Source organism: Mytilus galloprovincialis, chromosome 11 (assembly GCF_965363235.1).
Source record: "Mytilus galloprovincialis chromosome 11, xbMytGall1.hap1.1, whole genome shotgun sequence".
Taxonomy (NCBI): Eukaryota; Metazoa; Mollusca; class Bivalvia; order Mytilida; family Mytilidae; genus Mytilus; species Mytilus galloprovincialis.
In genome coordinates this window covers 46,755,063-46,769,651 of record NC_134848.1, presented here as the reverse complement: position 1 = coordinate 46,769,651, position 14,589 = coordinate 46,755,063, and the positions used below count along the sequence as shown (strand labels likewise).

General features: G+C 30.7%; 1 protein-coding gene across 18 annotated transcripts in view; it reads left to right on the top strand.

Moving 5' to 3' along the window:
- Positions 1–14,589, top strand: part of LOC143052272 (protein couch potato-like) — a 92,008-nt gene that overhangs the window by 49,363 nt on the left and 28,056 nt on the right. Inside the window, exon 1 of one of the 18 annotated variants that reach the window (XM_076225274.1) lies at positions 14,245–14,352. The exons of 16 other annotated variants lie outside the window; for them this stretch is intronic. In XM_076225274.1, coding sequence (XP_076081389.1) covers positions 14,338–14,352 — 15 coding nt within the window. In that variant the 5' untranslated portion in view covers positions 14,245–14,337. Of the gene's footprint in view, positions 1–14,244; positions 14,353–14,589 lie in introns of those variants that run through there. One more of the 18 variants, XM_076225277.1, reaches the window with a different exon arrangement.

The following is a 14,589-nucleotide window of genomic DNA, read 5'->3' as shown; positions in this document are numbered from 1 at the left end:
AATAAATAGGACAGGAAAATATTAATTCAGTAATTGAAATTTGAATATTTATTCCTTCATAGAAGCATAGATCATTGAGAAATAGAAGTCTATTTTTACAGACATGAAGCTACGCAAGGTTACAATGGTTCATCTATAACACCACAGAATTAATGTAATTGTATAAAACCTCTGATAGCATCTTTGATTAAGCAGACTTGTAGTGTTCGTACAACAGAAACTATTTATTATATAAATAATACTTTAAACTCTCTAGTTTTTGGATTGGCATATATACTATGGAGTATAGATTTTGCTCATAATATTGACGGTTGTACCGTGACCTATAATTAAACTAAAATCTGCTTCATTTGAACTCTGTTGGTTTGTTGCTTATTTTCTCTAACACAACAGCTCCTTAATTTATATAGTATTTGCTAAATGTTTTTTCCAAATCAAGAAAAGCAAAGATTTTCTGTCATTTTATGCATGGACATATCAAGTATAATTCTAATGCAATTATTTTGTAACAATTGTTCTGATTGGATAACAGCAAGCGTAAAATTCTCTATCTCCTTGTCTGTAACTAAGGAAGCCAATATTTGTCTGCAGCTTAAGACTTTAATAAAGGTGAGCATCTTTCATAGAAGTGGAAGCCTGTCTGTCGTTTTCAGTCATATATAAAGTTTACTTCTGAATGTCTATTTTGATGACCTTGTGTGGTTGTTACAGGGGTTTCATTATCTTTCATGTTGACTGGTACTTTCCAGGTTTCTAGGTGGTACTTTTCAATTTATTCCATGAATATCTTACTGTGGATTCATTATTATTCGTTGGATACCAATTTTCGTGGATTTCGTGGGCACAGTCAAACCACGAAATTAAATATTCAACGAATGATAATTTTTCTATAGGTTTGTATGCAGACTTCAGCAAAAACCACGAAATTAAATATCCACGAATATGCAAGTTTTTCTTAATCCACGAAAATTGGTACCCACGAAAATAAATGAATCCACAGCATATAAAAATTCCTACATTTAGGCGGTACTTGTCAATAGGATAGGAGGGTAAAAGTACCGAGTACCGCCTCCTAATGAATGGCCTGTTATTAGGTTGCTGTCTCTAAAAAAGTGACAAAGGTAACAGGGAATGTGTCAAGAGACAACAACTTAACCAAAGAGCAAAAATAGCTGAAGAGTCTCCAACGCAGCAAGACAATCCAACACCAGAGGTGGCCAGTCCTCAGCTGGACCCTTAACAAAATATGAACTAGTTCAATGAATATGGAGTCACACTAAACTCCATAACATATACATGAACTAAAATGTTTACACTGCTTCTCCTTCCGCTGATCATGTCATATAAAAAAGAAGATATGGTATGATTGCCAATGAGACAACCCTCCACAAGAGACCAAAATGACACAAAAATTAACAACTATAGGTCACCATACAACATTCAACAATGAGCAAAGCATACCGCATAGTCAGCTGTAAAAGGCCCCGAAATGACAATGTAAAACAACTCAAGGATATTCAATTCAGTTATGACATGATGCAAAGACTGAGAGTTTAAGTAGGCTTACATGATATGCCCATATGTATATGGAAAGTCCAAATGAGAGGGAGTAAATGATCCAAGTTAATTGATCAAAACAACTTAAATGTATTCTGATGAGTTTCCTAGTTTTTGTCTGTGCTTTTACAATATTAATAGAAATGATTAATATAAATGAATGTTTTCCAAATGTAAATACTTCAATTTTGTCAAGAGACTATTTATAGTCATAGTTGTTAAATGTACATTTGGATAGGAATAATTTATGAGGTCACGAAGACAACAGTTTAGCAGAGTTATCTTAGTTAGTTTTCTCATTTGAATTGTTTTGCATTGTCATTTTGGGGCCTTTTAAAGCTGACTGTGTGGTGTGAGCTTAGCTCATTTTTTAAGACTGTATGGTGACCCGTAGTTGTAAATTTCTGTGTTATTTTGAGCTCTTGTGGTGAGTTGTCTCATAGTCAATCATATCACATCTCCTTTTTTATATTTATACTTTCTAGAAATGAAGTATTTTCATTCAAAATTAAGACATTCGCTTACAGCAATTTGATAATAAAATTGAGAATGGAAATGGGGAATGTGCCAAAGAGACAACAACCCGACCATAGAAAAAAACAACAGCAGAAGGTCACCAACAGGTCTTCAATGTAGCGAGAAATTCCCGCACCCGGAGGCGTCCTTCAACTGGCCCCTAAACAAATATATACTAGTTCAGTGATAATGAACGCCATACTAATTTCCAAATTGTACACAAGAAACTAAACTTGGTAATGGTGAACCAACACCTGAAGTGGTTATCGTGCGGTTGGGTAATAGCGGGTGGATACCACGTGGTATTCACAGTTGTCTTTCACTATAAAAGCAAATAAACGACAATAAAGACAACAACACAAGAAACTAAAATTAAAATAATACAAGACTAACAAAGGCCAGAGGCTCCTGACTTGGGAAGAATATAAATGTAGCTGTAATTGTCCATTGGACTTTCAGCTACCCATTGACATATGTACTAAAACCTTTTAACATCTACTAGTCAAATAATTTTAGCAATAAATGTTTTATAATGGTCGATTACAACTTTGTATCATTCCAATATGAGATGCTTTTAACGACTTGAAACAAAGAAATGTTTTTGTTCAATTGTTTTAGATAAAACTTTGTTTCCATGACAATGAGTCTGTTTTTACTGAACAAAAATAGTTACAGAATAAGATAACCTTTTGAGTTTCCTTGTATGATGTTGATGAAGATAGAAGAATTCTGTCTGCTTATTGATTAGACTCAAAAATAGCGCTGATAAATTTGTTCGATGTACTTTTCTTTTGAAAAGTAGGGTACTGATAGAATGTGAGTCTCATTTGATGTGAAATTTTTGAAAAGAAGAGAGACTAACAGGCACCATGCAATGGGCCTATAAAGTACCTAAAATTGAAAAAGAAGAATCGGATGGGTTTAACACGGTGACCCTGAAAAGAAAGAATGATGAAAATACAAAAACATCAAATTAAAACTTTTTGTCATGAAAACAGCAGAAAACCCCACCAAAACCAGCGATGAATTAGATTTTCTGAAAAGGTCATCCATTCCTTTTGCCGAGGTCATGGTTAACTCTGGACACCACAATATAGCCAAAGTATTGAAAGTGATGTTAAACATCCAAAATCAATCTGTCCTGAATCAGTTCCTGTATAAGATTTATTTTAAACACTGTCTCTGCAATTTTTCGTTAACTAATTTTTCCGAATTGATAAACCAAGGTAGCAGATTATTTAAAAAGTCTTTTTAATTCATCTTCTAGTAATGTTACTGGCTACAAGAACCCATTTTCTTTGGTTCCTTCATCTGTAGTTTGACATCTGTTTTAATTTCATTGGGAGACGATTTTAACAAAATCTGGAACTATGTCAAAATGAATTTCCACTTGTCCCTGAAAAAAATACATTGGTATAAAAAATCGATACTTTTATTAAATCCTTTAACCTTTGATTGATCATGTCAATTCATTTAAGATTTACCAATAAAACACGATAAAATAATTATCGCCAATTAATATCATATTTTGTAATTGGCGGAAGATAAAAAATGATTGTCAAAATGTTTTTTCTGCTGTAGTGATCTGATAGATTGTCTTGGTATTACGAGGTGTATTAATTGATAAAAAATCCAATATATCGGTCGTTGATGAATTATTTCCTGTCGAGCAATGTTTGTAGTGTTTTCTCCGGAGACGTACCATATGGATTAAAGGAAATAGTTTTGTTAGTTTTGATCCGGGAAATTTTTAGAGAGTTAAACTTTCAAGATTTAACTCAATAGAATGATATATTTTGATTATCAATTTTTGAAAAGAAAAATCTTTTGTGTTACTCAATCAAATGACATATTTTGATTATTTATTTTTAAGAGAGAGAAAATAGTTTTAGTATTACTCAATGGAATGACAATGTTTTGATTATCGATTTTGAGGGGGGAAACTTTGTGGTATTAATCAGAAAGATGTATTGTTCTAATTTGTACTTGAAGGTTGAGCCTGAGTAATGGTGACAGCTAATTTAAACTCTCCTTGGTGTTTGTTTCTTCATTTGAACTTAAGGTGGTTGTCAAATAAAGTCTTTGTTTCATGTGGATGCAGCTTATTTAAGATTAATTTTTTTAGAAATATCACCATGTCAGAATCATTCAGTATAACTTATGATTGTGTTAATCGTAAAAGTTTTTGTTAAAGAGTATTTTTTACAGGTTTTTAAAGTATTTGTGACATAAGTTAAATATAAATAAATGTAAATATAAATGAGACAGCAATCCAACGATTAAGTTATGTAAAAATAAAAAAAGACTTATTATTGTAACCTGCAGACTTGTTTGGATGCATATGAGTTTTCTGGTTGCCTGCCAGCACTGATTTGAGGAGGATTTATTTTTTTGTCTTTTACAATGCTTTTGTTGTGCAATTAACTGCAGAACCTATCATTTATGGGCATATCAAGAAACCTCACAAGTTGTAACTTAATCATTCAAGAGAAATTACTGAAAATTAAATGTAACAATAATCCAAGTCTTTTTCTCTGCACTGGACAACAAATTACTTTGAGTGCAGTTACAGTTAGGTACAATTAATTACTTAACAGTCTAAATATTTATATATCCTACGATGTATACAGGCAAATCTACATCTCCCTGTGAAAGATATTTACCCCTTCTTTGCTTAACAATACAGACTTTAGTATGAATATGTAATAATCCAGACCAATTTATCTAATTATTTCAGACATGTTTTGTTGAAAGACAAAAAAATGTGAAAAAAGACTCAGACACTGTTTTGGTCAATATAATGGGGAATATACCTAATGACTGACATGCATGAGTCTTTATAAATTTATAAACCAAGTCTGGATTATCAAATGCATTTATTTTGATCAGCAATCAGTTTCCTGTGGGACGAAATAATTGCCATTTTTTTACATTTTCACAGAAACATCGATACAAAATGTTGGGAGTTCGACTACGAAGTTTATTTGATTTTTCTTGTTACGAGGAAATATGCATATACATTTACGTTAGGGAAAATAAACATGAGAATTAATAAAGACGGAAGACAATACACTGAGAGGTGTTTTGCTTCAATTATCGTAATTTGATTTATAATGCAATTTTTTTTGTAATTGTGCCACATCAACTTTATATGTTGTGAAAAAGATTATATTACTCTGTAAATGCATTTGAATTGTGTAGTCGTGATTAATTCTATTCAATGCTGATTCATTTGAATGTTTTTATTGCTCGCCTGTGTTCATTCTATATAGTTGTAGATTACAGAAAAAGAGAAATTAATTTTCAAGTCTCTTAGGCAATGTTGAAATTCCATTTGTATGTGAATATTGTTCCAATGTAGACAGTGAAGGGATCAAATTAAACGCAAGAATGCCTTTGAAATAAATTTTACCACACATGAACATTGAAATGTTGTTGTATGATTGTACCAATGCGATCGTGGATAAAAAACGATATACAGAAAAATACATAAAATTATCTGAGTTTTTAACACTTAAATCTGAACATTTATAGATGGACGGTTTTAAAATATCTTTTTAAAGTTACTTTTCAGAACTTGTAAATTACTTTTTAATAAAACATTAAAAAAAAAGATTGACATAAAATTTCCTTTGAAGTTTTTTTTATCCCCCATTCATAGTCAGCATTAACCTTTGATAAGGTAGTCCACAAATTGTCGAAAAACCACACCCAAAACATTGCTGTGTTTTGAAGTTTTGGTTGAATGCATTGGGAACCATTTTGACAAGTGTCACAGTTATATATTCATATTTATGTATAAGGTGACTTTGACATGCTAGCATAATATTTGCATTTGTATGAGGGAAAAATTAATGTATTGATCATGATTACTTTGATTCATCATAGATAAGGAAATACTTGAAATATATGATAACCATGATTGTTCATCAGTTGCTTCTCTTTTGAATTGTTTTGCGTTGTCATTTCGGGCCTTTTATAGCTGACTATGTGGTATGGGTTTTGCTCATTGTTGAAGGCTGTACAGTGACCTATTGTTGTTAATTTCTGTGTCATTTTGGTCTCTTATGGAGAGTTGTCTCATAATGGCAATCAAACCACATTTTCTTTTTTATATATTTTAGATTTTGATTGCTACCATTAATCATGATTACCCTTTTTGATCATTTGTAAAGGATTATAATCTGGTCCTTTTTCGTAATTGGCCATGATTTTTTTTTTCGATTAATGCCAGTTTGAATATCCGTTTGATATCTACCACCTCTCTAAAGCTAAAGAAGAATGTCCTTTTAAAAAAATCTCGATCTTGATTTAAAGACCTAAAGGGAGTGTGAACGAAGCTCTAATTAGAAAAAAAGCCCATATAAATTAATTTTATTAGAATCTAGCTCAGCCTTAATTACATTATAAGTAAATCAATTTTATAAGTGTGAAATGTATGATAAAATCGCAGGTTTATATTGCAAGGCTTCCATGTCTGCCACAACTAACAATTACACTTGCCAATAAACACTACCGCCATGTTGTGAAATTAAAGCGAAAATGGAAAACATAAGAGAATTTTGTAAATAAGTAATGATGCCAGTGTGCGCTGATAGAATGTTAATTTCCGTGGCATAAATTATTCATAGCTCCTACCTGATTAATGGGCAATAACTGGTGATTTAATTAGCAGTTTTTGAAACAAAATGATGGCTGTAATTCCAAGAAAACAACAATTCTTGTTTTGAGAGTCTCTTGGGTCCGATTGTCATTAAACATGGCCACAGGGTCTTTGTATTAGGTTGTAAAATTGTATTAAAGATGGGTACTGGTTTCAATCTAGTTTACTGAGCTTGTTATTGAATTACCAGAGTAATAAAAGCTTTATTATTACAATGTATCGATGTTTGTGTTTTAGTCCAATCATTTGAAGGAGTCCTAAAAATCGTGGAATTACAGTACTTTGGATTTATTGTTTGTTGAATATAAATTTTTATGGATTTCAAGTTGATTTTCTTTTTAATAAGCTATAGCTAGGTGAACCACAAAATTAGATCGGAATTTTGTATAGCTTGGGCCATAAAAAAGAATAGGTTTGTTTGCTTAAACCCGGCCTACCTACCCAGTAAAAAGCTGCCTACTAAAAATCTTTTACTTGTCCTGATTTGAAGAGTTTTTTTTTTTTGATCAGATAGGCATGAAGACTAATAAACACCCGATACTTCAATTCCTTTAAAAAAAAAAAAAGAAAATGCCTACCTACCTTCCCACTGTCTCAACCTTTGGGTAGGGTTTGGGCAAACCAAAATATTTTTAATTGTGGCCTTATATGCAGAATTTAGCAAACCATGAAATCAAATAGTCAGAAAAAAGTCTCAAGTCTGACTCAATTATTGTGAACCCTGTCCTGTCTTGTAGCAAATTCCCCAATAATAAAAACATCACCAAAAAAGAATCTTTCTGAGATAACCAGATAGAATGTCTTCTGATCTAACATGACCATAAAATAATTTAATTACTTTAAAGTCTTACACACTGATAAAAGTTTTCTTGTTGCCGAGCAATTGTTTCTTATTTCTGTGGGTTTCCTATGATCTCTGAGCCAGATCAGAATCATTTTCTGATTAATAGAAGAAGGCAACCCACGACAGTACGACATAAAACGTGTATATCATGGAATACAAAGTTAACGAGACGTTGTCATGTGATGTTCCAAGTTTCTCCTCGGGAAATCAATACTCCTAATTGCTACTCTGTTAAATAATTTACTTTGTTTGATTATAGCGAAACAGTAAATAGTTCTAGTAAGGGATCTTTTGGTGTTAGGGAAGTGAATTATTCAAGAATTTACGACTTTGGCGTGTAGGGATTGTCACTAACGGTATGATCTTCACAGGAAAGCGATCGGATAAGATATTGCTTATATTGTAAAAGGGGTTAATTACGACTGAGGCTTACATCAAAGAATAGGCATTTTATATTATATTTTATGGTTGTGGATATGAAGAAATATTACCCAGTCGATAAAGAATTTGTTGGTAATATTACCCTTGGTGTTTTTCTGTAGATATATTATTACAGAATGGTTATGGATATGTTGCCTCATATCCCGTTAATAATAAAAGTTTTATGATAATGCAGAATCCGTCATAAAAGCTGTCATGAATTTTGTAAGATCTATCAAAGTTATTGTTATTACTGCAATGAAGATAAGATCTTACAAAGATGGAACCAAGAAACACTTACTTTTTGCTTGTTAAAATTAATTATTAAAAGCAAAAAAAAAAGGTAGTGACATGCAAATTGATTAAATTTCAAACTCAATGTACTTTTTTGAAATTTCACAATCTGATTAGTCCAACATAGTCATGTGACTAAAAACAGTTATTCATAACTCAATGAAGCACAAAATGTTTGCCTATAAAAGGAGTCCTTTTAATGTTTTTAAAAAAAAGTATGTGTAGGTTTGTCTTCATTTTCCATTAGTGTATATAATACTTATAATATATAAGTTGTAAAGGATAAAAACATCTTTCTCAGGTTTTTAATAATGTTAGAGTTCGTTGACTTTTCCCATCAGCTTTGATTAAACATTATAAATTAAGAAACCTAAGAAATTCTAATGTTTACAAATATGATTTAATGGTAGTGAGATAATTTTCTCGATACATATATTTATTTAATAATAAATAAATTGGCTCTGATATCAAAGTATATTTTTATTTATGTCAGATCATTTAGTTTCACCATAAGTTAATGGTCCAAATCACGATAACATGATACAATCATGTTATTTGACTTAATATGAAGTGGGCTGTGAATAATATTTTTTGCCGATGTTTCAGTATAATTTTAAATGGTAGATGGAAATTTTATAAATATACAGTCATTTGTTTTCCCCTTTGAACGGCTTTTACCCTAGTCATGGGTACTTTGACCTATAATTATTTACTTTTACAAAATGTGACTTGGATGGAGAATTGTCTCATTAGGACTCCTACCAGTGTCATCTTCTTATATCTATATACATTAGCTAAAAGTTAGAGAAAAAACAGTCCACCCATTTTTAAAGGGAGGAGTTCCAACCCAGTTTAAAGGGGGTTCTAACCAAATGTCCTCATTCAAAAGCGTTCACCTCCTTGATCCACCACTGAAAAGAAGACAAAACAGACCTCTTAAAATTTTCATTTTTATACAACAACAAAAAAAACACATTGACAGAGCTATATTAAAATGTCAGAAATTCAAAAAAGGTTCCATTATATTTTACAGATCTTAAAATTCACTTCACAAAATACTGTACATTGGCAGAGCATGATGTTAAAAAAGTTCATTGTACTAGACATTCAAAAAAATAGAAAAAGGTTCCATTAAATGTCATGGTTTGTAAATAGATATTGCATTTTGTGGTTTGTCATGTGGTATTTGGATAGACCTGTAAATAGGGACAAGTATTGTCATAATTAGTGAATTATGACAGATTGGCAGGACATATATTGACAGCTGGCTGTTTTATTACATAATAATATTTACCAAATATGTAAATATTGTGACTTTAATAGAGATATAATTAGACCTATGACTTACTCATTCTATGTAAATGGAATATTCTGAACATACTGGTTTGAAATATTTGCTGCTGGACATTGAAAAAACAACAAAATTAAAAACATTTGATTGAATATTATGTATAGATAGAGATTTTTTATAATGTATTTATATGCAAGAAATTTCATTATTTGTTTTGCATGAAATATTTTCAACTGGACATTATAAACAACCAACTTGTCCCCAACAAAGAATTAAATGGTTTTTTTTTTAAGAAAGTTTTTCAAGAATGTAAATATATGCGAGAAATTGAATTTTTTGTACCAGCACAGATTCAAAATAGTATATAAAAAGGATAAAAAAAAGACTAGAATAATTTATCTTTTGATACACATTGAGTTCATTTAATAAGCTTTTGTTCTTGAAATGGATTGTTTCACAACGCCTTCATAGACGGATAGACAGTAATGCATAGATGCTTATTAATGTAAATGAGACTTTAAAAAAGGAAGAACGTGTTTACTATATTGAAATTGCAAATCACTGACATTGTAAATGAGAATTCTGAACACACATTAATTTCTTTATACACTGGGTAGTCTAGACTAGTTTCCTAATCATTTATAAAAATGGAATGTAAGAATTAATATTTCTAGCCAAAGTGCTTTTTAGTTTTGTGGTGTATGATTTCAAAAAAAGTAATAAAATTATTTGAATTACCTCCCTTGGAATGAGATAGTTCAAATACTAATTGATTATTTATTGACTAGGAGATGGAAGTCGATTTTATGATAAAATTTATAATAAATAAAGAGATTATTTGTTTAAAAGACAAATATTATTCCACGATTACAAGGTATCTCTCGTTAAAGCTTTCAAAACTGTTGTAAAAAACGTGATACGATTGTTAAACGACCTATAAAGCTGTCACTTCTAAGATCACATTGATGAAGTAATTCTGGGAGATAAATTATTCTTTATCAATCAATTCTCCGTAATAAAAGATTAAATTGCTTTGTGTATATGTTATTATATACGCATGATCACAGATGTCTTGTTGCTGTAATGATCTGACCAGTTCAAAATCCCCCGATTGATTTATTTGAAATTTTTTTTATGATTATTAAAATGGAATAGATCTGTCCCTCGTATAATTCATTGTTTGGTTTTGTTTTTTGTTTAGGGTGAGCTTTTTGTTTTTATGTAAAGCAAATTGATAAGATTGACACAAAACACATGCAAACACCTTAAAAAATCTTATTGATTAATGGATGAGACAAATTCAATGATGTTTTCCTATAAAAAGTCATCATTGAATCTGCATTAAGAAAAATACAACTAGAAGTCTATTGATGTAATTTTCCGAATCGGTGAATTGATTATTATTGCATTGTGTAATGCTAGTTTGTACTAAGATACAGTGCATGTTATCAAGTCTTAAAACATTACTTCAAAATTATAACTATCGATTAGAGTCAGTCGATTAACTTTATTTGTAAGATATATAGTGTGCGACAGATAGTAGCTAAATCTATATAAAATATCATATAACCGAGTGACAGGTTAATATAGTTAATAATGCCTGCTATGATAGGTCAATGCAGTCCTAAATTGTACTGGAAAAGATAAAAATTTAATAGTGGATTGACCGAAAATTGTATATTTTGTGAGTGAATATTTGATAAAGTCTGTATTATAAACAAGTCTATAGAAATTTAAGATTAGCGGTTCACCAATATAAACATTAAATCCATGAAAATTGGTCTTCTTCAGACATGGATCCAGGATTTGATGAGGAGGATTCTCCTTTAAATTAGGAATTTGAAGGCCTTTAATTTTGTCGCACTATTTTGGCTGTTACCTTTAATACATTTAGGTGGGTAGGGGACTCGGGGCACCTAGCCCTCCAATACGAATGAATAATGAAGCCTTTGAATTCAAAACTATTTCATCTATTACTTTACGTCTTTTAATGGTAGATGATATGAACAAGGGTTAAATTATTAAAATAATATTTCTAAATGGTTTTCAACCTAGGATCATTTTCTACAGTTGAATAGAATAGATAAAACAGTATAACAAAAAATATCTCTAGCCATTCTCCAGGGAATTTAGAAGGAAAGAATTGATGAAACAAAATTCGACATTTTCATTAAAAGAATTCAGAAAATTACAATGTTGCTTTTATCCCAACGGACTCGAGGAATCTAATGATCTAACATGTGCAGACGAGTGCATTAATGATAAATAAGAGTAATTATATATCGATCATGGACTCTTAACGATGTCGTCGTCTGAAAAAAGTATTTCCCAATATTATTTAATACTCGTAAGTTTATAGAAATTTGTTTCTTGTATAACCATGTAAAGATGTATTAAATCACGCATGATGAGAGATGACGATGGCTATTTAAAATTTAATATCGTTATATTTTTATGTTTAAAATGAAAAAGTTTATATCTTTTCAAGTATATAAAAGGCTTTTAGGTTTATTGAACCTCAAAAGTAGACCTCAGATTTTAATGAGTTGTGAAGTGGAAAGATTGGTGTAGTACATGTAGTAGGCTCAGGTATTTACCTGCAGAATTTTGAATCTTAGATGCTCATTTATAGAACCCTTTTATGGAGATAAGTGTCAAAATTGGGTTTAAAGAATTAAAGATAATTTGTACAAATTGCAAAACAAAGGTGTAAAAATAAACTAGTAAAAAGTAGGAACATTTTTAAAGAAAAGAGAATATAGGGAAATTTTATGATGAATAGAAAAAATGGATAAAAGATATAAAATATTACAGAATTGAAGAGGACATTTCTATTAAAGATTATCATTTTCCTTGCTTGACTTTCATTTTCTAATGTCAAATATCATATTAACAATTCGCCTGACATTAACAGACTATCTTCATCTAGTTCAGATGAGGAACAGCAATTAAAATATTATTTTTTTTTAGGGATATTTTTAAGAATATATATGTATTAGGAATATTGTCTGGTGGGTATCCTCACTACCTGTGTACTTGATAATTGCGATAATTTTGCAAATTAAATCACATCTTAATTTTTGCAATATCAAAAACGGTGCCAAAGTTTCAAAATTTACTGTACATTCATATCAGTAAAGTTCAGCGTAGATCACTTAATCAACGAAACAATTAAAGTTTTTGCTGTATCTGCAGAATACGACCAAAGAGATATGAGTTCAGTTCGGCAGATTCACTTCCGTGCATATCTCATTTCTCCAGAATAAATTTGATATATCAGTTCAATCTATGGTTAAATGACAAAAACAATTAAAGATCTGTTGTCTCTGGTTTGGATTATTGATTTAGATTTAACACTCGGCTGTAGTTCTCTAAGTCAGGAACACGACTATGCCATTTCTCAACTTAACTCATCGTAAAAAAATAGATGTTTTTGAAGATCCATCTCAAAAGACATCATCCGAACTTTGTTGATTCCCCATTGAGGAAGAGTCGGAATAATTTGTTCATTTAAGATTTATTAAGTTGACCAGACAATGAATGCTCGATTAGATGAAGAATTATATAGAATGAAACATGGATCGTATTTTATCTTTGGGGACACAAACTTTGTCTTTTTAATGATCTGTTTCTCTGTACTGAAGTTTGACGTTGCTTAGTCTGGAGACGTATATATATATAACAGCTTAATAAATTATAATGATAAATTTGTCTATGTTTTGAATAGAACTGAATTAATAATCAAATAAGATCAAATGGAATAGAAAAGATATGGCAACGTAACAATATCGAGGGAAAAAAAAGATAAAAAATGCACTTGATAAAATTTTGATCAAAGAAACAGCTTTTATTCAAATTCCACGTCTTCTTTATTTCAGCTCATAGCCAAAATTCACTCTTATTGCATACATGTCTTATTTGAGGACTCGGTATTTAGGGCTGCGTTTGGCAAATTTTAATGCAAAAAAAGTGCTTTTACTGATGTTTTCTGTCTCTTTTATTCTTTCAAGTGATAGCCAAAAATTTACTCTTATTGCATGTTTTTATTGCAGTATCTTGCATTGGAAGTAAACATAAAAAATAATTACCAATTTATTTTATTTAATCATAAGTTATAAAATTAACAATATGCCTAGAGGTCGATAAAATCTATAGATATAATTTACAAAAGAGATAATTGAATTATTAAATAGCATTGATTAAGTTAGTGATAGGAGTAAACACTATTCTATCACGTATTTCTGTGATGATACTTCTCGTTAATAAGCAACACCATGTGATTGAACCCTTAAGACAGTTACAATAGGACATATGGATAATATCAAAAGTTTAACCACTCTGTCAATTCCGTGTTATAATTCCCGAGTGACAGGAGAGAATGTTGACTTGTATTATTGGAAATTTTTCGGCATTGTTTTATCAATAAACAATTGTCACTGGCTTCGGCTGCTTGTATCGTAGAGATTTATGCATAATTAATCAATATGCTCCATTGATCCTCCAAGCTCCTATAGAACACGTTCTGCGTGAATTAACATCTAATATTTCACATTTTTTTCTGTATCTGTGGTCTGGCGATGAGATGGGGGATTGATACCTGAAGTTTTTCTCTCAATTTCTCTCTGATTATTTGGGTGATGGTTCTTGGTATAATGTAATTGGAAAGTCCAGAGACTAGTTTAGGATCAATAGCGTGTTTATATTAATTAGTCTGAATATAGCACAGAGAAGATTGTCTGTCATGTGGAATTAATGGAGGGGATTCAGGTAAAAAATATTATTACAAATTTATCTTGTTTAACCTTAAAACATGTCTAAAAATAATTATGTATAATAATTTATCACGTATTTATCATAAAAAAATCACGTAAAGATATCATCTGAATAATGATTTGATTAGTATATGATATAAGAGCATTTAATTTTGGGTCCTCGCTATATGCTCTCCATCATTAATGTTTTTTTGGGGCCATTTTTGTAGAAAAAAATGTGCGTCAGAATTGA